Genomic DNA, 26,272 nt, shown 5'->3' with positions numbered 1-26,272 from the left:
CAGCAAGGCTTTGTCATGAATATTGCCACTTGAATACTTGTTGTTAGTGTCTGTTGTGGAGGTGCAGCACAAGCGGATGCATAAAAAACAGCAATTCCTGTGCCAGAAGAAAGATATTTCTTTCAGTTTTAGGGAGAGAAAGCATGACTCCATTATCTGCGTGGCATTAGACAATCTTCAGACATGTCAGTCAGTCAAACGGAACAAATGATAGATGAGGTGTTCGAGCGAATGTAGCCAGCAGGCCTCTTAATTCATTTTATTTTTTATCTGTATGAAGTTTGATCTCTGCCAGAAGTATTTCTATTTCACTGCCTTTTCCTTTCTGCAGAAATTGCAGATGTCCTGATATGATTCAGCAACGTCTGTCTGACTCTCAGTCAGATATGCAGACATGGCCCGAGTACAGTGTCCGACAAGGCAGTCCTGTCTGTTTCCCTTTGACAGGGGGCTGTGCGTCATCTCCGCACTTCTGATCCCCAGTTCACAGAATGTATGTCCTCGGGGGATGATGTGAGAACACAGGCAGGGCGTTTCAGAATGTCCAGCACAGATGGCGACGTGAAAACGAAACACAAGTTGGGGAGCTGAAGTCCTATAACGGAGGAAACGGTGACAAACACTTGATCTTTACAGAAGCCCATGGTCCACAAAGCCTTTGTTCTGCTTCGACCAGATCTTGCTCATTCTTCTTATACACAAAATCCTTTTTCTTTAACTTGGCCAGAAAGATAAACTAATGCTCATGCTCTCCCCCTTCTTTGGGCATTATTTCCTTTTCCTTTTTTTACAGCATGTGTCGAACCTGACTTCTTGTTAACCTTTAGAATCTTGACCACACCAATAAACCTGTTACAGATTCATGCCTCTCCATGCCGTCCCTTGTCATCCAAGCCCTTAATCTTTACACTGTGCCTCTCTCCCTGAGCGGGTATATAAGTATTCATCCAGCATGGAGGCAGGAGAAATGTGACACAGTTGTATAAGGAGAAATATGGGGTTGTTGGGAAGATCCTATAACCAGTGTTTTATTGGTGAATAGAAGGGGGAGTGCTCTCCTGGAGGAGAGGTCATAAATGTGCTATATCAATATTCACATTCCCTTTATTGACTAACTGTTCTGTTACTTGTTGTCGTTCATGATCTTATATCATAAAATTTGTATGGATATGCACATATAACTTCGTTGCTCCTCTGTGTGTCGGAAATCAGTTGCTATTTTTATTTGTACCTGCGCCTGTGACAGATCTGCTCAGTTTACACAGCTTTTGTCCCTAACCGATGTAGCAGATTGGGTTCATTCACAACATTTTCATCTCAACAATCACCGACTTGTTTCATTGTAGACCTGTCGGATGCTTGGGAATTGTATATTTGGCCCGATTCCAGAGCCTGGTGCTCCAGCTCATTTGGTGCAGCTCATTTGGTGCGTGTGTGTTTGTGAGTGTGAGTTAAACAGATGCACCCCTCTCTGCCACTTGCCTCAGGTGTCTGATAGTGTTTCCACCACTTCCTCTCTCTTTCATCCATCGCCAATTCTCCTGCCAGGTGCAATGACTCAAATAGATAGAATGTGCGCTCATGCTTTAATACTTTTCGACTGTCAGCCCGCGCAGTCCCATTAGTACAAAGACAAACTCAAAGACAAACACAGGCACACCTGCATTTGTTCAATGTCAACATGGGACTGTGTTTGAAGTTCACTGTGCAATGTTTTAGTTTTCTTTCTGTGGCTCAGGTTAAGACTAATATTCCTTGTTTTAATTTAGAAACAAATAGTGACATTTTTAGTTTATTGCATTCATTTGAAGAACAGCGTGTAGAACGGTCTGACAACTGGACCATGGCTCACCAACAACAGCAGCTTCTGTCATTCAAATGAGGCAAACCGACTGAGGTGAGGCTTTCCAGTTCCAGTTCTGCAAACTGGCCCGATTGGAAGAATTTCAGCAATTGTTCAGATACAGAGGGCGGCCAATCAGGACCGAGTCCAGCTTTGGTGCTCTGATTGGATGCAGAAACAGCATGTGGATTCTTGGAAATGCACTTCAAATTGAAGCGCACAAACAAAACCAGATGCGAAACATCCGCACTGAGCATGTCAGAATGTTTATGAGGAGAATGTGAAATGTCTTTTGTCTGACGTTTGCCTTTGACATTGATTTAGAGAATACATTGATTTAAAAAGGTCTTTAAATGAAGTAAGGGTTATTTTTTTGTGTTACCAGTTGCTTTGTAAAAGTGCTTCTCACAGATTTTAGGAAGTATTTAATTCCATGTAGCCTTGTTCCACAAAAAATGTAATTTATCAGAAAAGGGTGAAAATCTATTTGCGGTGAATCATGAAGGCTGGTTGATTAAAGTGATGGCCCTCGTGACATTGTTGACATGGTGGGCAGTTTGGGTTTTCACAAGGCCATGCCAGTTACCAGAGCAGATTGGATTACCTCATCGGTGATGAGTAGAAAAGAAAAGAAGACTGCTTCCGATTCCAATCTAATACTACTAAAAAAAAAAAAAAATCTAGAAATCCCACCGAGACTTATAGAAGGAGACATGGATCTTGCTTCAATTGCCACAGGACCGAGAAAACAAACAAACCCTTCTCTCGGTCGATCTTGTGTTAGAGATGTTGTCAGTCCAATTGAGGTGATAGGAGCTACTATCCCAGAAAACAGGAACATCTTAGCCATGCTCTGAGCAAAGCAGCTTATTCCGAGCAGTCCCCCGGGGATGTTTCTGGGGAGATGTGCAGGCAGGTTCCAGCATGAAACAATGTTTATCTCAATCATTTTGAGGCTGTTGGGCTCCAAGTCGTTGTTGGCACACCGTGACTCCAGATGGGTCACCTCTCTCTATGGCAAATGGACTAATTATCTCGGTGAGGTTGGCCATCAGAATGGCATCCTCTGCATATTGTAACAGGAAACACTTAAGAGGTTTTAGACTCCTTCATGTTTTAATGCCTTAGGTTGCTTAGCTGAATAATTCATTATTTATTTTGCCGATCAAGAAGAGATGCAATTTCATCTGTATCATAATTAGCGCTGTGTTTTCCAGGTAATAACACCACCAAGAACCTTGAGAACAAGATGGGGAATTTGCTGTGAGCGCAGCCAGGAGGATTATCTCAGGCTTGTGTTGCATTCTTCCTGTTCAGATGTGTTTGTGCTTCTGTACACTAAATAGCATGTGGATGTCAGGGATCAAACAAACATGTTGTGAACTTACAAATTGAACCTCCCTTCGTCGGTGGAGGTGTTCCACAGGGCACATTTTCACTTCAGAGATAGCGGCTAGCTTTCTCAGCTTCTTGCTCGGGAAGAGAATTGCTCATGGGCCATAAATATTAATTGAACTGGCCTAGGCTGCAGGAATAACTTATGCAAATTCATAAATTGAGGGCTGTTCACCTCAAAGCAATTTGTTGATGGGGTAAGTGGGGATTCAGGTCCCAGTGCAGTGAGAGCAGTGAAGAGGGGAAGGCTCTTGGAGGTTCTGTGGTGCTGTGTCTGATACACGAGAGCCCACTGACCCACTCGGTCGAAAATTTGGGGACACCGGGAGATGTGAGTGCACAATGTTAAGCTGTGGAAAGCCTCTGCACTGATCGTATCAAATGAACTTGAGTCTACTATCAGGAAGCAAGCCAGCGGAGATGTTTTTTTTCGACTCTGACTTTTACTTCAGTGCCACCGTGAGGCTGACATTTGTAGGTTTTAGTGGAATATCTCCACAGCTATTGGATGCAATTTGCTAGAAATATTCATTGTCCCTAGTGGATGAATTCTAATAACGTTGGTGGTGACCAATGACTTTTCATCTGGCGCCATCATTGGGTCAAAGTTTCAGCTTGACTCTTTGGTTTATAACCAAATAACTGCAGAACTAAAAGGCGTTTCCATCAGCCTCATCTGTAATTTGTGTTCAGCAGTAATTAGCAAATGTCAGCATGATTATAGACGAACATGAACATGTTTGTCATCAGCTCAAACCACCACACCGCCCAAGTATAGCATCACAGAGCTGCCAGCATCAAAACATTAAAAATACAATTTAAAAAAAGCGTATTGCACATTCAGCTATAAGGCAATAAGCCCTTTGTGCACCGTCTATCACTCAGTGTTTCATTTGATGAAGTGTGATGTCTTGTCTTCTGCCAGCCAGCTTAGAGAGCAATATTTCTCTCAGAATTTAAAGGCTTCATTTTCCAAAATACTTAATGCTAATTTTGTAAATACAGGTTTTGTTGAGTAAAAGATTATGCCACCTTTTATTCCTTAAGTAATACCATAACCTGCTCTCATTTCACGTTGTCAATCATTTGGCAAGAGTAGGTGTCACTTGTTGTTTCAGGCAGAGGGTGTTTCACTTCGGGTTAATGCTCCATGTCCTCAGTTGATCCTTTCAATTTGGGCTACAGCACACAATGTTTTCTAAGGATTATGGAGCCTTTCGTCAGCTTAAAGCCGCCAACATGTTCGTCTGAGAGATGAAGTTACATACACAGTGAGTCACTATGAATATAGTTTTACATGCCAAGGTGAATGCACTCAGTTTTATGAACTAATAAGACTATTGTTTGCTAAGTGAGTGACGATTGTTGGCAGATTACGTTAAATTGCAGATTTCGTCTGTCTGTCTCATACTGACACTCATCTGAATGTGGTTGGAGATGGATGAAACCATGATGTCAACAGCAACAGGAAATGGCGTTGATGGTGGAAAACAAAAAGAAACTAAAGTGTACAGATCTCACATTGGGAGGTACTGTCAAGACGAGTCCATTAAGAGAGAAAAGACTTGTCAAAGATATTGATGAACCAGTCAGCATTCATTTGTGTTGCTTGTGATGTGGCTGCTTTGCTTCACCTGCATCTGAGATGGATTCTGACACTCAGAGTAATGCTGGCTGAATGTACTGTGTAACCAAACATGATCACTCACTGTTAAATTTGCATTATTTCATGGGAATTCAAGGCAGCGGAGCACCTGTTCATTTGATCCACCAAGGAGAGTGCTGTGTGTATCGATGCTAAGTGTATTCATCAGCAGGCTTTAACAAAACGCATGCCTTATTTCTTAACAAAGCACACGTTGATACACAATCCATAATAGTCTTCAATCTGTCTTTTGGTTTCCTTCACATTTGATATCCTCTCAGACCCGACATCCACCCCTCAAGTTATTTGCTGCCGTCAATATCCATCCTGCAGCAAACGGAAAGTGTTGGAGAAAAGTTCCTGTCGCAGATCAAACGGTCGGAAATCGAGACGCTTCCTCAGCATCTTCTCCGGCTGGTGACTTTGAAGGCGATTGGCCCTCTCGCTGCGCTCACAGGAGCACCTCAGTTTCCAAAAAACAACAAGAACACAGTTTGATTGCATCCGATACTGACACAATGAAGCAGGTTGGCTGAATGAAAGCCAACAAGAGTGTTGCAGCGTCTTGCCCTTTCACTTCCTCCTCCTGCTGTGACTGTCTGTCTCAATGAACTGCCTTGCCCCTTCTTAAAAAGACTCTCGCTTTCTTTCTCTTCCTCCATCTTATTCTTCCGCACACATGTCTCCGCGTCCTTCCTGCTTTGTATTCGATATGGAGAGTTCCACACTTTTCCGTTGTATCCGGTCTGCTTGTCTGAAGTGAGAGCTTCGTGTCAAAATAGAAATTCTGCTCCGTTTGATACAGTTGCCGTTTGTGTGCAGACACTGTGGCACATTAATGAACAGTGCTCCCCAAGGAAACATGATAGAGCAACAGGGTTCCTCAGTATTGATTGAAATGACTTTGTCTGGCCTCTATCAGTGCTGTGTTTACACACACACACACAAAAACACCCGTTGCAGAATAGCCTCAAAAAACTGAAATGTTGGAAGTTAAACTCGTGTTTTTTCCTTTCCGCATTGAATGCACCCATTGTGCTCTCCCACAGGTCGTTTGTTCCTAAGTGGCCTGATTGTTTTTGTCCAGCAATTTGCTTATTTGCTTATCCATTTCTAGAAGCCCACGCAGCTTTTTTTTCTTCTTTTTTGTGTGTATTTCACAGCAATGCACCTTTTCGGCCTCAATTGGCAGCTCCAAGAGTTGGACAACCAGCCGGCTTTTGAGAACGGAGGAGTTGGGAAGACGGGGCCCACTCAGTCCAGCATAGTGACAGCTCTGGCTGCTGACGGTGAGGAAAATAAAAGACTGACATCCCAATAAGCCGCTAATTAACATTCAAATAAGCCTTCACAGTTGTAATGCGCAAGAATGATGCTGTTTATTATTTTGTTGGCTTTGCATTCTGGCCAAGGTGATTAGCATTGCTTTTTAAATATTGTGCTATCAGGGTTATTTATTTATTTTCACAAAATAATAAACTCAGCACAAAGCAGGGTGGTGACCAGTTGTACGAAGTCTTGAAATATGCAAATTAAATGAAAGGAAATAAAGCTGTGTATAATTAATGCTTTTTGAAATGAATTGCTCGCTTAAGAAAAGGTTAAAGAACACAAATTAATTCAATCAAGTAAAGGTTCAAATGACCATTAAGAAAGACAAATTGCGACAGCAAACCATTTGGCCTCGCGAATGATGCCCAGTCAGCCCTTCCAGTTTATTGAGATCTTTCACCTTCTGAATGTTAATTGACTGATTCCAGACAGATTTGTACTACGTAATCATAATCTTGGGCCATTGTGTATTTGACAACAAGCAGGCAGGCCGTCTCAGCTCACCTTTACAACAAAAGCCACCAAATGAATCTCTGAGCACATTGCAGTATTTAGAATGCACGGCTACGGAACCATTAATTGGGTTGAGTGGGCCAGGCAAAAGCTCAATTGTTTAAACTCTGCTAGATTTAAATCCTCATAAGTACTGCTAATTAAGATAGCATGAGGCAGGTTTTGGACTGTTTAAAGGCAATCAATAGCCGGCTATTATTCTCCCCAGAGGTAAACTTGGCCTCCAGTCTTTGCTTTGACTGAAGCTAAAGTGACAGGCAATGGCCTCATTACACACACACAACACTGAGAGATGCAAATAACGGAGGCCTGGCACAAGCAGATGCACTCAAAGCGAACGTATACACCGGTTGACTACACTGAAACGCTTCTTTCAAGAGGCGGGACTAAAGGTTGAGTTGGCAGGACAACTCTGCGTCATCCACCGACTCTGAGTCATTGCCACGGTAAATTGCAAAGAGCACATTTGCGTTCCTGCTACAATAGAGCTTTTAACGGCAAGGACTTTAAAACGCTTTGCAGATTTTTCTTCTTAACAATGTAATCTATTCATGTAATTGCACCTTGCAGACTGCAGTTTTTCATGTGACCATGAGCGATATTATAACTGGCCAGCTCTCCATCTCTGGCGCTTTAAGGACACAGTTTAAGGACATCATTCGCAAAATTGTTTTGATTTGCTGTTATTGCTCTGGGAAGGTAGTGCTCAGTGTGTCTGACAGATTCCATTTAGACCTTATCTGTGATGAAGCCGTACTCTATGAGTCATCAAGACCAGAGAAAAGATGGGAGACGTGGCCTGTTAGAGTCTTATAAAAGCCAATTATATCTTCTTCTTATTTTACCGTGAGCAGTGCATCATGGACCGCAGGGAACCATTACTTTTAATCCTGTCTTCTTTGGTCACTGCTCATTTGGAAAAAATATGGCTGTCTTATTATTAAGTCCCCGCTTGAATGAGGGAATAAGATAGCACTGGAAAGCAGAAGATAGAATGCAACATTTACTGATAACCAAACACACAATGGTATTTTAGATGTGAGGGTTTTATCTGATGGCATGAAAGGCTCTGTGATGACTTGATTTGTCCCATATCACCTTAACCGTGCTGTTGATGACATCATCTGAGTGGGCGTGTTTCTGTCTTCTAGGAAGGAGTAGCGTGCTCCATCAGGAGAACAACTCCATCGATACGGGACAGGTCGACATCGGGAAGAGGGTGGGTCAGAGTGTCCCGCCTGGGGTGTTCTGGCGTTCTCAACTAAGCATGGAGCAACCACGCTTCCTAAAGTTCAACATCTCGGTACAGAAGAACGCTCTGGTCGGAGTCTATGGACGAAAGGGTCTCGCACCATCTCACACCCAGGTAAAGTTTTTTATTCATTTTTTTTATCTATGAAACTGTCCGCTTGTGACTCTTTTGGGGGGTTTTGTAGCTACATCCTCTCTTGGTCCTGTTTGACTCATGTTGGATTTACACTTTTGCTGTGTAGCTGACATTACTTGTGGGATAAGCACTACGAGTGACCCTTTTCACATTAAACAAAGCCATGTGATCAGATGTTAATATAAGAAATAGATTATTGCAGCTTTAAGGATCTAAAGAGGCCGTTTCACTGCATATTAAAGGGGACGTATACAAATTGTCAGGTTCATACTTGTATTTTGGTTTTCTACACAAACATGTTTACGTGCTTTAATTTAAAAAAACAAAAAAAACATTGTTTTTCTCATACTGTCTGTCTGAATATTTAAATTCGTGACATGTATGCATTTGCAAAATTAGAGATGGGCACTAGTTAAGTTTCAGTTTTCGCCTCTCAGCTTCGATTTGCCCGTGTGGGCATGCACGTCTTTCACTTCCACTAAATGTCTGCCATTTGCAAATTGAAGTGTTTCCAACATGTCTGATGTGTCACTCAAATGACATTTCTGGGCATCGTAATGTCCGACGTCTGGGTGATGGTGATGGTGATGGAAGCACTCAGACAATGGCTATTTTCCACCACACTTGACTGCAAAAGCTCTTACCTTCACCTCCTTCACATTCTCTCTCAGTAAAGATGGGCTTCACTCAAGTGGAGACTGTTAGGGCCACTCTTTGATGGAAGAAAGTCCAATGTGAGTGACAACAGCTGAGCTGGATTGCATTTTCAAGGTGAAAAAAGGAAGCCCAACAAAAAAAATCAAAGACCAAAGGGTACTAATTAACAAGACCCTGCTCTTATGTCTCCAGCAATTGTTGCACAGACACTCAAGCGTGTCAATGCTGGACACTGTCCATTGTGACCACCTCTAAATCACATACTGTTCAGGGATCAGGGGCACGAATCAATGCATTTACTTAACTGAGCATGAAAGACCCCAATGAGAGCTATCGACTGTTCGTCGCATTCACAGCTTGGAAGACAAGACAACATTTAAGTGCAACAGCTTTTCCACCTTTCACAGACATAGACTTGCTCCATCTGCTATTGAGTGTCTGTCTGTGCTGATACAAACCAAACAAGTTCGAAGAAACTAACTTTTGTTGTTTCTTTTCTTAAGAATCTGCACTCAGTTATCAAGTGCCGGACTAAGTTCACTCAATCTAAACTGTGAAGAGTTTGCAGGCAGCGGTCCTCCTCTGTCCTTTGGGCATCCACGTCTCTCCACACTCTGTGTCTTGCCTGTAATTCACTGGTATTGTTTGATGGGGATAAGTTGGGGGGCTGGGGGGGGCTCTTACATCGGCTAATCGAGATGTATGCACTTGGCCGGGAGGTTTAGGACTCGTGGGATAAACTGTTTTATTACTTCCCCCTCAAGCCAACAACACAAAGAAGTCAACTTCCGCAAGGTTGATATCGCTTCCCTGCCCCCCCCCCCCCCCGCTCTCCTCAAAGGGGTTTAAATCAGTGTTGACTTCACCTGCCCCACCTTAATGCCCTCTTTCCTGTCGTTTGCAAGTCAACTAAAAGGTTGGATCCACGTTTGTGTTTCGTGAGCATTAAATCCCGTTTTAATGCATTTTCTTGTCCCTTTCTTTCAACTGGCACATTGTGCTCCACGAGGCTGGATGTTGTGCACATACTGATTTAAAGCTGCAATAATTAATTGTTGGCCACTAGGCAAAGAATAACTCAATAACAAGATGACAGATGGAAAGCTCTGACATATGGCTTATTAAGTTGTTTTGCCTAAAGTGTTTGCCAGCCGTTGCCGACTTACACATCAAACGGAAAAAAGCAACACCAGCATTCATGTGGAGTTCTGTCTCTTTCCACCTGCTGAATGTCAGTCCAACATTTTATGCTTTTTTTAGCTCTGTTTTTTTGTCCAACAACTCTTGGGGGGGGGGGGGGATGCTGGCTCCTAAGCGGTGAGTTACTTGTGAGTTGCTAACTTTGTCTGTCTGCCATTTGGTGGTGGACAGGTGGTGCACACTGCAGGTTTATCGTCACTTTTTGTTGTTGTTGCTGAAAACAGCTTCCTGCTGCTTCTGGTAATTGGTTGTTTGGATTTCATTGTGGGCCAGGAAACCAATTATCTGAAAGAGGCAGAAACAGTCCTAGAGCTGCTGATTGAGGTTGAAATCAGGTTTGGGATAAAAATCATATTATTTATACGGTAGACATTTCATGGAATGCTACTTTTAAACATATTGATAAATGCAGCAGTAGGACATACTTATAGGACGCATTACCTATTTCCTGTTGTTTTATGAAAAAAATTTAAAACACTCATTTTCCTCCAATTTTCTCCAATTTTTTTGTTATTTTGAGTGTGGACTCTTGCTGATCTGAAATATAATTTAGTATTTTGTATTTTGAATTTTGTTGAAGATGCTATTTGTAAAATGTATTTAAATTAAAATGATATTTTTGATTATAAAATGAAGAAGTCTGGAATTGAATTAAAAGAAAAAAAACATGTCAACTGTGCATCAGTAAAAAAATCAATGGCTTAGCCAGTCCATCAAAGCTCTCTGCAAACAGCCTCATCATTGGATTTAAATCCAAGCTCTTCTAAAAACCAGCAACAGTGCCAATGTGTATGCATCACACTCTGAGCAGCCCACAGACTCTCCTCCACCCCGAGTCTTCATCGGCTCAGTACATCTGTGCAGCTACCGACACGTTAGCCAGGGGATCTGTCTACATCTGTGCTCCTCTGCAGCCTATGGCCTGTTCGGGGACTGCTGGTATATGCGTTGCACTGGTTCCTGCTTTAGTGCTCTGTAACCTACAGTCAAAATGAGGTTCAGGTGTTGAGCAGGTGCAGTGAGAGCAGATGCGCCACTTTACGCGTTTCACTTGGCAGGGATGACTCGTTACTCCTTGTTTACCCCGTAAATCAATGTTTGCCTGAAAAAAATAGAGAGTGAGTGCTGCAATCCCAACACATATAGGGAAGAAAAATAAGCCTGAGATATTTACATGTTATGTTTATTTTATGTGTATATATTAGGGCTGGGCGATATGGCCTAAAAATAAAATCTCCGATTTTTTTACAAAAAATCCGATTCACGATTTAAATCGATTTTTTCCCCCACAAATTTTTGCAGATGACAGAAGCTGTTGAAAACAATTTTTTATTTTATTTTGTGATGATTTTCCCTCGTAGGTTGATAAAAATAAAGTGCAAACAAAACCTGAACATTGTAGAAAGGTGCCTGTAGTATACAAAAAGTATTTGGTCACTCTTTTGTTTGCCTGAATCATTTAAATATAAAATTAAATTAAAGATAACATTAAATGGCATTAAATAGTAGCCTTCCATTGTAAACAACTGTGCAAATGTAACTTTTGACAGTAAGCTTTTCTAACTGAATACACTGATACAAACACAGCATGAAATAAAATGTATGTGACCCTTTACCATTCACATTTTCAAAAGTCCAACATCTGATCTAACATCAACATAACATATTGTGCACAGTAAATAAGTGCATGTAAACAAAATCAAGTGCATTCACAACATAACCAACAGTATTAAACAGTAGTGCATGTTTTTTCTAAATATTTTTTGCCAGGAAGACAGCGTCGCTTGTGCTCCCGCGGTCCTGCTCCCTCCTCAGGGCGCAACACTTCTCCCACTCGGCGGCATGCCTCTGTTTGAGGCTGTTTGTTCTGTGTCAGATGACACGAACCCGAACCATTTCCAGACCACGGAAGACACATTCTTCCCTCTCTTAAGAACGAGAGCTTCACTGCTGGCCGCCATTGTTTTCGTTTGTAAACAATGCGCGCGCACTCAACTACGGGAACCCAACGGGGGGAGGGGTGGGGGCGATTTTCTCGATTTTCAATAAAACACATCGCCTTAAAGCACACATTCGAATTAATCGATTAAATCGATTTATCGCCCAGCCCTAGTATATATATATATATACTGTGTGTACTGTACATTGTACATCTGCTAGTTGACCTTAGCAACAAGGACATATTTGCTTTAAATAAACTGATGATATGATATATTAAGTCAGTTTTGTCCTGGGTAGATATATTACATGTATTAAAAACATTCAAAGAAATCAAATAGTATAAACAGTTTTGTATCAAATTGAATTGAAAGAAAATGCAATTGTTTATAGAAATCATTGAAGAAAGCTTTTCACTTATTTTATCCTTTTATTTGTATTTTGTGCACACGAGCAGTGAGTAACTCTGAGTTTTAAGTGCATGCGTCTCCACAGTACGTTATCAGTGTTAATTTAACAGATTCTACTAAGCACATTGCCAGAGTCTCTTTAAGTGCACTCCTGTCTGAGTTAACAGTATATTTTTGGAATATTTCTGCGCATTAGCCCCAGAGCCATATCAGCTCCATCAGTACACAAACAACATCTATCAACTCCAAATAACTGTCACAGAAAAATCAACATTTATCATTGCTGAGTATTTGCTGGGTACACAAACCTCATCTGGTTGTGTCTTGAATTACGACTTTGAAGAGTTCCTCTCAGAATGTTAAGGAAATCAGTAGAGAAGCTGCATACAAAGCATCCAAAAGAGGAAAATATGAACTTGTTGAACTCCCTTGCCACTCCACTGCCTGATTTAATTACATCAACATTAAAGTAGCAATCATCTGCATCTGTCGGAAACTGTTCTGGTGTTGTTTTTTTTGCAGTATGACTTTGTGGAGCTGTTGGACGGCAGCCGGCTTATCGCCAACGAGCATCGGACTCAGAGTGAGCCAGAGACGAGGGCTCGGCTGGATCATCCGGTGACCGTCCACCAAGCAGGATTCATCCAGTACCTGGACTCAGCGGTGTGGCACCTGGCGTTCTATAATGACGGACGGAACGCCGAGACAGTGTCCTATAACACCATCATCCAGGGTACGGAGACACACATCTGCTGCGACGGCTAATGCGTGTGATTGGAATGATGTGTAATGACATGTTTGGAGGACTTTAATTTCCTTAAACAGCTGCGCCTGAATGAGCAAACAGTTAGGTTGTTTGAAATTCTGGCTACCACACCAACAAGCGGAGCTTTTAAAAGTTTGAGCCACCTAGGAGGCAGATGTACGTTTTCTTTGGAGGGCAGCGGATTATTGTGCTCAACACTATAATACGAGACCATACCCTCCTAACATCCTCTTCAGCCTTCTGAAGTCTGGGAAATTTCCTTGTGGGTTTTGAGGTAGGAAAAACACTAAGGTTGAGTTAACGTTTTTCTATTTCCTTCGGGGAGTTCTATTGATCCCCACCATACAAATATGAAGGAATCGATGTGTGAGGTCAAAATTGCCTGGGTGCGACACTGGCTCAATGAACATCCAATACCAGTCAGAGTAATAACAAAGAAGTTTGCCCTCTTAACGCAGATCAAAATGAGGGCGCTGGTCTTTTGGGGGGTGCTGTTCAAGAGCGATGGTCTGTTGAATGAACACAAGAACTGTCTGTCGGATATGTCAGATTAACTTCAACTCAAAGAGGATTTGAGCTATTAACACTCAAGAGATTGCATGGCTTGGGCATGATCAGTCATTCAAGGGGTTGAAGGGGGGGGGGGGGGTCGATAGAGCAGACGGGAAAGCAAAATGTGTCAAGGAAATGGAATTATTTGGTCGAATTTAAAATGCCTGTGTGGTTTTACTTAACATGGCTTCGATGGGAAGAGTCGGGCGGTGGCAGACATGTTATGGAGGCTTAGACCTCAGTGGAACATGGATAGATAGCCGTAAATATATGCAGTGACTGATGCTCGTACTGCAGTAGGGAGGAAAAAGAGGAAAAAGAGAAAACAGAAAAGTTAGACTCTCGGTTGTCTCGCAGTATTTATTAAACCGTACACTTGCAAATGTTATATGAATGTGGTATTTCAGATTTTCTGTAAGATGAGTTATTAATAGTTGGACTTGCTCACTGCTGTGCCCACAGAGTCTGTCACGGAGTGCACGCACAACTGTTACGGGAACGGAGAGTGTGTGGCGGGATCATGTCACTGCTTCCCAGGATTCATCGGGCCGTACTGTTCCAGAGGTCATTATTAAGCTCATATGTTACTCGTATTCTGTCACTCAAGACTATCATTTCAAGGTTCAGTCAGCCCAATTTCTTTGTATCTTTTTTTTATCCATGGTGGTATCCTTCTATGCAGATTGTTGGCCCAGGTATCAAACATTTCTGCTTTCATTCAAAACAATGTGGGTGACAAAAGAAATTCTCCCTATTCCTCAATCAAATGATTGGTCGATGTGGGAAAAACTAAATCTGCACATTACTCTGGCTTAACTAAATCAGCCACAGTGCACTGAGTGCACTCTACCTGGTAGCCTAAATGAAGTATAAATGAACATAAAAAGCTATTGGCAGCATATCAAATTATTTTCAACCTAATTTGTTTTATACTTAAATGATAATAACAACAGCCGACCAGCGTGCACCTGCCCGTAATCATGAACAATGGCTAGGAAAATTGCAATCAGTGCATCCCGAGTACAGACAGGAACGTTGTATCAATCTAACTCATTTAACTCTGCAAAAACAAATTTGAAGTATTCCTTTGAAAGTGGACCAGAGGTGCAATCTTTCTTATTTGAAGTTGTTTTTGAAGTTTTAATCACAAAAGAGAGACCATGAAAGATAATTTGACATCTGCTTTAAATACAATTTAACACAGCAACCCCCCCCCCCCCCCCTGATATTATACAAGATAAATCCTTTTAACCTGTTGTCTTTTCTCAGCCGCCTGTCCGGTGCTGTGCAGCGGTAATGGCCAGTACACCAGGGGGCGCTGTCAGTGCTACAGCGGCTGGAAGGGCGCTGAGTGTGACATTCCTGCCTCCCAGTGCATCGATCCTCAATGCGGGGGACACGGAGTGTGCGTGGCGGGCAGCTGTGTGTGCAACACCGGCCACAAAGGACCCAACTGTGAACAAGGTAAATGGAATAAAAACTGCTTCTTCCCATCGGATCGGACGGAGCTAGATGCAACATAATTCTGTGTGTAGCTCAGGGGGAATCGACGCCGTCCATTGGTGAAACAATCGGTTGCTTTCAACTCCACCGCGCGGATAATGCTTTGGATGTTGTTATTGATGCCGTGCGTGTAAATGAACTCCCTCTTAGTGTTTAGACCGCACGAGGGTACACGCTGGAACAGACTGTGCAGGGCCCGCCGATCCAGTCCCCTATTGGAATGCTCGACAGTCGATGACGCCTTTTAAAATCGATCCGTCAACGGCATCTCTTCCTCCGTTTATTGAGAAAGAGCTGCTTCTTCTTTCTTAACCTTTTCCACCTCCCCCGTGCCTCCAGTTCATTTAACTTTATCGATCCCCATGCACACAAAAGACAATTATCAGCTCAGATTTTCATGTGCGGCTTGTTGACCTTGCACGTAAAAAAGCTGTTGACTTTACTAAATGAGTGTATTGCGGTTCTTTGAAGTGAAGCAATGTGGGAAGGAAACATAGATGGGATGAGAGAGCATTTGTACTTCCAAGCTCGTGATGAATTGATTGATAATCAATATCAGTGTCCAGGTAGATGTGGAAACGCACAGAGCAATCAGCTGCAGAGCAAGCACAAGGACGTTGTTGCTGTTATCCCTATGGGTTGATTATGTTGGTCATAATTGCCAATTATTGACCTTGATCAGCAAGTTGATCTGCAAATTGTTAATAGTAAATTGATTATATCTGTCTAGACACTAATTGTTCCCTTGTTCCTAGTGCCTATAATGGAGCATAATTATGCTGTCAGTAGATTAGTAGTACCCTATAATATACCTTCGAAGAACAAGTAAAACATAGGGTGGCAAATTACTACCAGCCACCACTAAACACTGCAAAATGTTCAGCTGTGGCTCAGCAGGCATCATCTGGCGCAGAAGCACTTCCAGTCGAAAAAGAAAAGAAGGAATTTGGCTGGTAGCAGTGTGAAAGTGGCCAGGATAAATTGTTAAGTCTGACGTCCTGTCTAGAAGTGGTAAACAAAAATTGCTGTCGTCCTCATTATCGTGTCCCCCAGTGGACTGCTCCAACCCGACGTGCTCCGGTCACGGAGCCTGTCATCACGGTGAGTGCCACTGTAACCCGGGCTGGGGAGGGATCAACTGCGAGATCCTGAAGAGCACTTGTCCGGAGCAGTGCTCCAGTCACGGCACGTTCAACACCGACTCAGGGACCTGCATCTGCGGGGCCAACTGGACAGGGGCCGACTGCTCCATAGGTGAGAACACACTTCGCTTTCATTTCATCGCACAAAGCTATGTTCTGCTGTGCATCCTTTTTCCTTATTGATTAATCTGCCAATAATTTCACTGATCAACATGTTGGTTTATGAAATGTCACGATGCAACGGTCACAGATGAAAAAGAAAAGCAACAGATCCTCACAATGGAGAAGATGGAACGAGTTTTTCTTTGGCTTTTTAATAAATAAAAAAAAACATGTATTCATTATTATTAACGATTCATTGATTGTCATAATGGCCGCAGATTCATTTTCCTTTCGATCGACTGATCGATTGATCAACTCTAATGTGATCATAAGTATCCTCGTGGAATTAGTTCTTCATAGAAAAATGTGACGACCAATCTTACGTGGGGATTTTCAAAGTCTACTCATTGGCTTTTGAAAAATTAAATGGCAGAGTAATCTGTTTCGAGTTCTAATCTGCGAGCTCTTTCATTGGTTTAGTTGTCGACGCCATTAGCGCAGAGTTATTTGCACTGTACTAACAGATCCTTGCAAACAGTGCAGTCACTTCTGTGATGCTTCTTTTAAACTGTTTTTGGTATATGTTTGAGTTTCTCTGACAAGTAATTGGCACCAAATTCTTTCTGTATTTACTTGAAATAGACTCCGCCCCCTTGCTGTGCACAGACACTGCAGACACACCAGGTGTCCAGGATAGCAGATGTAGGAGCCATTATTAACTAGCTGTAGGTTGAAATGAAAGATCTTATTTAGAAACTTTTGGCACAATTAATCAGCTATAGAATCCCCCAAAAACTGTAGAAGGGGGAAAAATATGATATATGTTTTAATCTTTAAAATTAGTTTTAGGTTTTAGGTAATTAATCACCTCTGTTTTTGAAATATAACCATTTGTTTTCCGAGATGAATATGTCACATTACGAAATGAAACTCTTTGAAAAATACAGACGGTCCAATCCGTATCTTTCGGCTTTCCCCTCATAAGTGCACATGAGGGGAACAAAATGATTGATTGGAAAGTCTGGATTAGCTCCACATATGATGAATGGGCACCTGTCGGACTGATGTTTCTCATCTCATGAGCTATGCATACATGCTTACAGCACTGTCACTGCTGTGGTTTATGATGCTCTGGGTTGCATCTCTCCTCTATCATCTTCAGTGAAGGTTTACTTTGGTGTGATGGGTAGAAATGATAGGAGACTCATATCTTTTCACCAATGCAAGAAAGCCACAATGAGGAGTTGTTCCACAATGGGCCCGTTTCAAACTTTAAAGGACAGATGTTGACATCTGATAACCTCAGCCTGGACTGCTGCTCATATTTATTGTTCTGTACTGAAGAATGGTCACCAGAGAAGTTAAAGTCTGTGATTTTGATACTCGTGATCAAAGCAGCGTGCAATCGGTAGAAGTTTGGATTTGCTTGGAAGTTGGGACCTAAATAAATCTGCTTCATTATATTTGTGGGTGAATAAATCAAACTGTGGGTGTGATCACACTCTTAAAGTTTGATAATCAACACATGTAGCCCGTGTTGTTTGTTTGAAACGGAGCATATGCTCGCCACAAAGCTTTCTCCACACCCAGCGCATGTTCTCTTTGAGATGCAACACAAGTGAGTGTTGTTTTAAAAGTGACTTATAGACGTGTCCAGAAGCTTTGCCAGCGTCTTTTATTGCAGCGTCAGGTTTATTAGCGGAGAGGAGACAATCGTGTATTCACATCTGCCGCTGGCAGAGCGTCTTCATTTGTTACCAGCTTTGTATTCACGGGGTTCGGCTTTCACACAGGTAGGTGACATGTTAGTTCAAAGGCTGGCCCCTCCCATCTGTTATCTGTGCGTGAGGTTCAGGTGATTTATGCTCCGTTTCCTACTTCAGAATAGACTCGTTCTCTGTGTGCTGAACCCACAGAGAGACACAATGGGCCCCACTGAGTCCAACAATTAAAAGCAGAAGTTGCAGTTTGTTTCTGTCAGTATGAAAGGCTGTTGAATGCATTTCTCCTGGCTGAAATTCAATCGAAAAATTAAATCACGAGGAGGCTGCATGGTGCGTTGGAGATGATAGATGCGTGTGCAGGGCTGTTGAAGCAGCATGCAGCCGGTTTGGTTCGTGCCCAAGAGGAATGATTGTTTTGGTGTAGAGGTTTTTCTTTTTTCTGTTCTTTTGTGTTCTCCTTTAGTTTCTTTTTAAAGAGAGGGCATTTGTTATTCTGTTAAGGATTTCAGAATTCCAGACACAATGCTTCCACTCAGCAAGATATCTCAGGCCTGTCAATACTAGAACTGACTGAACTGATGCGGTCCAGAAGTTACGGTTTACCCACCTGGGCCGGTGGAGCATTCCCTCTTAATTAATGCTGCGGTTCTTCTTCAATTAAATTAACTTTAATTAACAAGCGAGTAGCACGGATCGACCGCCCACAACCCCGATCCAGCTTTGAGTCAGGGGCATGTTAAAGGCAGATAAACACTTTTGGACTAATGAAAAATTGATTGCATAGATTCTATGGAAAGGAGGTATCCCTTTGGAATCAAATGACTCCCCTCCAGAGACATGCTGGATATTCTACAGTGCCGGCCCGACTTAATCAGAACCATCCAAGGTCTCTCAATCGAAGAACAACTCTCTTCAGAGAGCTGGAAGCGGACAGAGCCTCGGTGAAGGAGAGTGTGGGGAAAGCAATGGGGATGGATTAGCTTAAAAAAATTAACAAAATTAGTCGATCATTTCTCCATGGCTTGTTGCATTTTTGCGACAGAATTATGTCTCTTGGCTTATTTGCTTATTTGCTTTTACCTCAGGCTATACAAAAAAGCACAAACCTTTCGGTTATGGGGCCATATAAACTTCCTGGAGCATCTAGTCACTTACAATTTGAGGACATGCTTGAGCTGCTTTCCTCCAGCACACCGAAGGCTGCCGTCACAACGGCGAGCTTCGTTGCTCTTCTGTTGGAAAGCTTTGATGAAAGCTCTCGGTTCCATTAAATGAACATTTCTTATTCTCTCACAAGAGCAGCCACAGCTTGTTGGGTGCTAGCTTTTGCCTGGTACAGACTGATTTACTCCACCACCCATGGATTGCATCATTTGAATTCTACTTCTCTGAAGATAACACGGATTCATAACAGATGCTCTGCTGTTTCCGATGCTCCGTGCATGAAGATATCATGTTGATCGAACATTTTCTGACTCCAGAAAATGAGAACCTGCTTAATTCCATAACCCTGGTGTTTCTCTTGCATCTAAAGAATATCTTTTCCCGTGTGATTCCCAGCAATACTATTGTTTGATCAGCTTTGATGTCGTTTCAGACGGGGGGGAAAAGCGGCCGTTACACTGATTGAACCTGTTTGTTAATGAGCTAATAGAAGTCCTCCAGAGTTTGCTGCTGTGTAGATTTCGCATGAATAAATTGTACACTGGATGAATCAGATGTCTTCCATCTGGCGTCATACGGACCCACGCACAGGGTTTCTTTTTGCCCGACTGTTTAAAGTTGTTTCTCATTCTAACGTGCGCTCATTACGTTGAAATGTGTTTCATAATAGGCTGACGGTACGGTGTTGCTGGGCTGTATTGTGGAGAATGCGGTTTACAAATGAAATGTCAGGCACTGCGAATTTAAGGGACTTTATTATCGGCGGAACTCGTAAAAGTAATAGCACCATATATCAAGATTAGTTTCCTACTTTTTTGAGGAAGATGTCTCCTATTTTTTCACTCTTTCTCAACTATTCATTGTGTAATTTGGCAAAGTGGCAGCCAAATAAAAGTTGATTGGGGACCTGTTTCAATGCCCTGACATATCGTATGTCAACTGTGTGTCCTGCTATACACGCTTTTTCTTTTGCTGTGCTTTATGGATCTCAAATTCAGATCCATAAAGTCAGAGGAAGCAGTTAAGTGCTGATTTTTATTTTCCCATGAAAAGTGAGGCTTCTTAAAATGTCCTTTTATAGATGGCAGTAATTATAAGCCTCTTCAGATGACATATTTTCAGAACTTTTTCAGACTTTTTTTTCCAATTGTTCAGCAACAGTGATGGAAATGTGTCTTCTTTACAGTTAAACGTAATGGCCCACTTTAACCAACGGAGTCACAACACTTCTCGGCATCTACACAGTCAAAGAACATAAAAACATAAAAGGGCCTTTTAACAGAACAGAAGCAACATGACTCTGTGGCTTTTTCTTTTGCAACAGAGGTGTGCGTGGTGGACTGTGGTACACACGGCTTGTGCATCAGTGGTGTGTGTCACTGCGAGGAAGGCTGGACAGGACCAGAATGTGAGCAGAGGGACTGTCACCCACGCTGCATCGACCACGGAGTCTGCCGAGAGGGCAAGTGTGACTGCCATCAGGGCTGGACGGGTGAACATTGCACCATCGGTGAGCCACGCTGACACATGCGGCGCTGTACACCTACACACACTTGACAGAAGGCCACGAACTATAGAGGAACTGCGTTCTTAAAGGGGCAACTTTGGAGTGTGAATGTCAGTGTTTTCTGTGCAGTTTCAAGCATCTGCTGGAGAGACGCAGATCGTGACGCACACTTCTTTTACAGCCTTCCTACTCTAAACAAGTGCATTTGCTCGACAAAGTAGTGATAACTTTCTCGTGATATTTTCCCTGCGTAGAAGTAAACTGCTTTGTTTCAATTTCTGAATCTTGACCAGCCACAGTCACCGGTGGAAAGTAGCTGAGAACATTTAGCCTAGTACTGAACTTAAGCACAATTTTGAGTATTTCCATTTTATGTCACTTTATACTCCCAACCCAGCAGATTTCAGAGGGAAATATTGTACTTTTAGTTTACATTGCTTGTGATATTCATGCATTTTTATTGGAGTATGTAGTAAATATATATTATGGTATTTCTATTTTGCTAAAATGTCAGTTGTTGCTTGTGGAAGCATCACCGCCTGTTCAGCAGCAAACTATTCTTTAAGTCAAACCCATATTATTATTAATTGCAACATTAGATATATATATATATATATATATATACATAAATGTTCAGTTGATGTAAAATCAAAATGTTGCAGATTTTACCTGTTAACCATCTCTCCAACTACAAAGAAATGTGATGTATCGTTGCTTTTGGCAAGCCATTCTTCAATATTCTTTTTCTCTTTTCAAAGGTTTTTTTTTTTGCTGCACCTCTCCACCACATCAACATCGTAATTTGCCCCTCATCCATTTAGATATTTCACCTCTTAGACTGCTGAAATGATGCTCCTGTATTAGCGAGTCAAGGGCAGGTATGTAGGGATCCGAAAAGCCACGGGTAGGCCTCTTTGGAATATCATTTTTCTGAAATGGCAGCGCTTCACCTGGCATTAATGAGGATAATGAGTTCTGAGGTGTCACTTCCTATTGACCTTTAACTCAAACTTCCTCGAGACCTTACCCCCTGTCCAAGGTCCTCTCGTTAAACCCTGACACGCCGCATCAAACACCAATCCCCCGAGTGTCATCTCCAACCCCTCAATGACAACATACTCTGTGAAACAAAGATCCGGTACTCCAAACTATTCAGCCCTAATTATGTATTTACAAGTTCTCTCATGAGCAATCCTCGGTCCAATAGCCGATACTTCCCGGGGGTGGGGGGGGGGGGGGGGGGGTCACATTCCTGATCTTATTAACCTTTCCCTCCTCAGGGCTGATTGTGCACCATCCATTTTCCCTTTATTTCCTCCTGTTTAAGGCTCCCGCCAGGAAAGTAACTCCTTGCTTTGGATGCAGCGGGGATGAATAGGCAGTGCGTTACCTTTTCTTGGAGAACCGGGAGCTTATTTTGTCTTTCAAACCCTGAATAACTGCCATTTGCACAAAGCGCCTTTTAATCGCATTACATGGACAGGGCTTGAATAGAAGACTTCCTCGGCCATTCTTTTGTCACCAGCATCTAGATCCTGTTTTATATGCAAGGCTAAACCCATTGTCACTGCTTTCTCAGAGCTGCAGTTTACCACTGGCGGTGTTCATATATATATATATATATATATATGAGCATGCTGCTTCGTGATGCGTTCATAATAGACTGAGGGTGAGACGGCATACCTCCTGACAAGCAGACAGTGACATGTTTTGAAGCAGGCCCAGATGAAAGTGGCTCATAGGGTCTGTTTTAACACCCAGATATCAAGAGGGACCATGTGTTCCTCTTTGTGTTCGCCTGCCTTGCTTTGGCAAAGAAAAGCAGATGGCAGAGTGTTAACAATGAATATTTTACAATGCTTAAGGGACTGAATTCATTCATGTTGCCTCCTATAGATAGAAGTTGAAACACCTTCTAAGGGCGCTTTTACACACAAATATGATTCTGACTATGGAAGCATCTATAATTCTGATGAATCACTTGCTGCTTCTTTTTGAAACATCCACACTCTAAGTCACACTCTTACTGCAGCTAAACTCTGAACCTGCAGCTTCTGTCTCTTTTGTCTCTGTCTCTCAAACCAATTTTCTCATTTTTTCTTTTTTTTTCTTATTGCCGTTCTTTGCCGAACTCCTACTTATACCTGTTCTCTTTTCCATTTTATGTCTGTCTGCCTGTCTGCCTATCTATCTCTATCCAACTCCCTCTTGGCTCACATGTATAGCCCTGGATTCCAGAGTATCAGGTAAAAACACTTTTCACTTTGCTTTGAGAATTACACTCTTAAGATGTTTTCTGATCCGGAACGCCTTTATGTGCTTAAAAAAAAAAAGAAAGAAAAAGTGAACTTTCCAGTCATATCCTGTCACTCATGCTGAGTATTATTCTATTCGGCTCAGTCACCATAACGACTGTGATTGAAATTAGAGCAGAAACTTAAAACGTGGCGAAGCCAACCGTAATCTTGGGGAAAACAACCTGCAAAGCTTCTCTTTCCAAATATTTCAAGCGAGTTGGCAGGTGCATCAGCTCCATGCCGGCAACCGCTCTCACTTTCTGTGCTCCCTGTAAGTTACAATCAGCAAATGTGTTTGTCAGTCTTAGCTCTCTGCCACCAAGGAGATAAGTAATTTTCTTTTCCAAATGTTTTCCTTTCCTCGGTTGTGTAATAGGAGCAGTCAAGATAGGATATAAAGGTAAATTGAACCACTACCCCCCCAAGAGAGATTGTCACAAACAATCCCTCCCTGCTCTCTGTCTTTCCTAGCACGGCGTTTATACACCTGTTCTATGTCCGAGTCGATCATAATGTTTCTGCTGTGATCCTGCTCGCCCGATATGTTTCCTCATCTCCTGTCCGTCTTAACTAGTGTCACACAGACTCCACGGTCCCTCCCCCCCCCCCCCCCCGTCTTAATTCCCTGTGTCTGCCAGATTAAACGCCAAAAACTGGTGTGGTCATGTTTTCGGCTCCCTGTCTTCACCCTCCACTAGAAGGAATGCGATCTGGCAGCAAGTGCTCTGTTTTCTGTAAATGTAGAGGCTCCTGATCCTTCCCCTTTCTTCCTACACTTCTTCCCTTATTTACACATATACTTCCCTTTCCCTTTGATGTTGCTGTTACTTCACATGAGTGTATCCGCAATAGGCTTTTCCCACTCTTAATTATTTTCAGGCGAAAGCAATAAACTTCCAAGACAAGCCAGTGCTTTCCTGCTTCTTAAATGGGATTTGTGCAACTTTGAACATACTTGGAACCCTTTAAAGCTTGATTTAAATTCAACATTATTGCCACGTCAGCCCTCAATTTGAGAAGCACAATATGAGAATTCATGCAACCAAAGCACAAGTCATGTGAACTCCCGGAGAATCATACTTACTTTGATTGAAACACACAAAAAGAACCTCCAGTTGCCACACGGATTTGACTCGACGTGCATTCACAGTGTCTCCCACTGGCCTTTTTAACTGTAAGTAGCTCAGCAGGTTTCCTCTTCTTTTGATCCCACACATTACTCTTTTCAGCGTGGCTGTGCGTGCTCCTTAAACTCATGTGAAACGACAGTAACTCCTCACACCCTCCCCCACATCCCAAGTCCTGTCAGAGGTGTATCGTACTGTATGTTCACTCAGTACTGTCCTTTATCATCTTTGTCCCTCCTCTGCCCCCTCTAAATGCCCCCTCGCTCTTGTCTTCCTCCTCCCCTTCTCCGCCTGATTTCCATGTTCCGACTTGCTCCGCTGTTTGACACGTCCATGATGTGTTGACAGACGGCTGCCCCGGGCTGTGCAACAACAACGGGAGGTGCATCCTGGATCAGAACGTCTGGCACTGCATCTGCCAGTCAGGGTGGAGAGGGCTGGGGTGCGATGTACCGACCGAAACGCTCTGCTCAGATGGCAAGGATAACGAGGGAGGTAGGGAGAATAAAAAGCTTCGTACAAATAGTCTTTTAGCTTCGGAAAAGCTGGTGTGTGACTCTTATTGTGCGAGAGAGAAAACAATTGGCTTTGATGTGGCTCCTCGGTGACAGTGCAAACAAACAAAACAAAATCAATCACACATAAAACTTCACTGGAAAGAATATGCAAATGTTGGATCAGAGCAGATTGTTAAACAGCATGCTTTTAAATACACAGTAGATGATTTTTAAAGAGTGGATGAGACTGTATACATGTATATGTACACCAACACTCTGGAGCTGGATGTCTAATAAACCACTGATCAACAAGCTCAGAACCTTTGAGTTCATACTAGGTGACATACTTTGAAATAGTTCATACTTTCATGCCGACTCAGGATCTTTAATGAACTTAAGTTCACGTTGAAAGTCATCCGTGTGCACGAATGCATCCAGGTCAGCGAAGTTTCCCCCGACCTGTCTTGACCGTCCCTCCCGTTTTCCAGATGGGCTCGTCGACTGCATGGACCCAGACTGCTGCACTCAAATCTCCTGCCAGGGTCAGACCTACTGTCGCGGCTCGCCTGACCCCGCTGCCATCGCCGGCCAGGGCCAAAGTTCAGCCGGCCAGCCAGCGTCCAAGGGCTTTTATCAGCGCGTCAGTTTTTTGATTGGCCCCAGCGGCAGTCACGTGATACCCTGGGATAACCCGTTCAACGGCAGGTAAGCGGCTTAATGAATCGCTGACAGCTCTTTAATTATTGCCGTCACGTTGGCGGTGTGCTGTCTCGTTACCAGTCGGGAGACACCCGTGTTTGTGAAGCCACTCCAAAAACGTCAAAGAATCTCACATCTCTTTGTCTCTGCTGTCACAGTGACAAGTGTGTTTACAGTGGTGCCGCTGCCACAAGCGTTTATTTCTTTCACCAGTCAAGATTAAGAGAGCTGGCTCCTCGCTAAAAACAGCCCTCATGACCGTGACAACATAAGGATAAGGTATCTCACACCGAGATAACAAGACCACATGGTTTTACAGATTGGAAAGAAAAGAACAGCAAACATATCTCTGAGGAGGCCATTCCCACTGCCACATTAATGTATGTATTTCATCAGAAGCCCTATTGATCATAAACGGGGTGTACATAACAAAGTATATTTGAATATCTAACACCCGGCACATCTAAATAGACTTCTCTTTGATATTTGTTCAAAAGCTTTTTTTTTTTCTAGAAACTGCTTTTCCAACAGAAAAGCACAATAAATCTGTCCGATCACAGAGAGCCAACAAGCTAACGTTGTTCAGTGGAATAGAATAGAATTTATAGTCTTTATCCCTTTAAGGGGGAAATCTTTCTCTGCATTTGACCCCATCCCTGTATGTAGGGAGCAGTGGGCTGCCAATGACAGGCGCCCGGGGAGCCGGGGGTTCAGTGTGTTGCTCAGGTACACTTCGACACCTGACACGTCCCAGTCGGGGATCGAACCGTTGACCTTCCGGTTCCCAGACGACCTCTTAACCCAGTGCATCGAACCACGGTCGCCCCCCCAGTACTTTAAATATTTAAAAGATTGAACAAGGTGAAATGAAT

General features: G+C 42.7%; 1 protein-coding gene across 1 annotated transcript in view; it reads left to right on the top strand.

Moving 5' to 3' along the window:
- LOC306777915 (teneurin-3) overlaps positions 1-26,272 on the top strand; it is a gene marked incomplete at its 5' end in the record, with an annotated part of 122,827 nt that overhangs the window by 56,021 nt on the left and 40,534 nt on the right. The window contains 9 exons of the mRNA XM_079269220.1: positions 6,047-6,172; positions 7,880-8,094; positions 12,843-13,053; positions 14,101-14,202; positions 14,908-15,102; positions 16,195-16,395; positions 20,598-20,783; positions 24,553-24,699; positions 25,190-25,406. Coding sequence (XP_079125346.1) covers positions 6,047-6,172; positions 7,880-8,094; positions 12,843-13,053; positions 14,101-14,202; positions 14,908-15,102; positions 16,195-16,395; positions 20,598-20,783; positions 24,553-24,699; positions 25,190-25,406 — 1,600 coding nt within the window. The remainder of the gene's footprint in view (positions 1-6,046; positions 6,173-7,879; positions 8,095-12,842; positions 13,054-14,100; positions 14,203-14,907; positions 15,103-16,194; positions 16,396-20,597; positions 20,784-24,552; positions 24,700-25,189; positions 25,407-26,272) is intronic.

This window comes from Melanostigma gelatinosum, assembly GCF_949748355.1.
Source record: "Melanostigma gelatinosum genome assembly, chromosome: 5".
NCBI classification, from domain to species: domain Eukaryota; kingdom Metazoa; phylum Chordata; class Actinopteri; order Perciformes; family Zoarcidae; genus Melanostigma; species Melanostigma gelatinosum.
The sequence above is the reverse complement of the archived record's forward strand: the minus strand, read 5'-3'. Positions and strand labels throughout refer to the sequence as shown.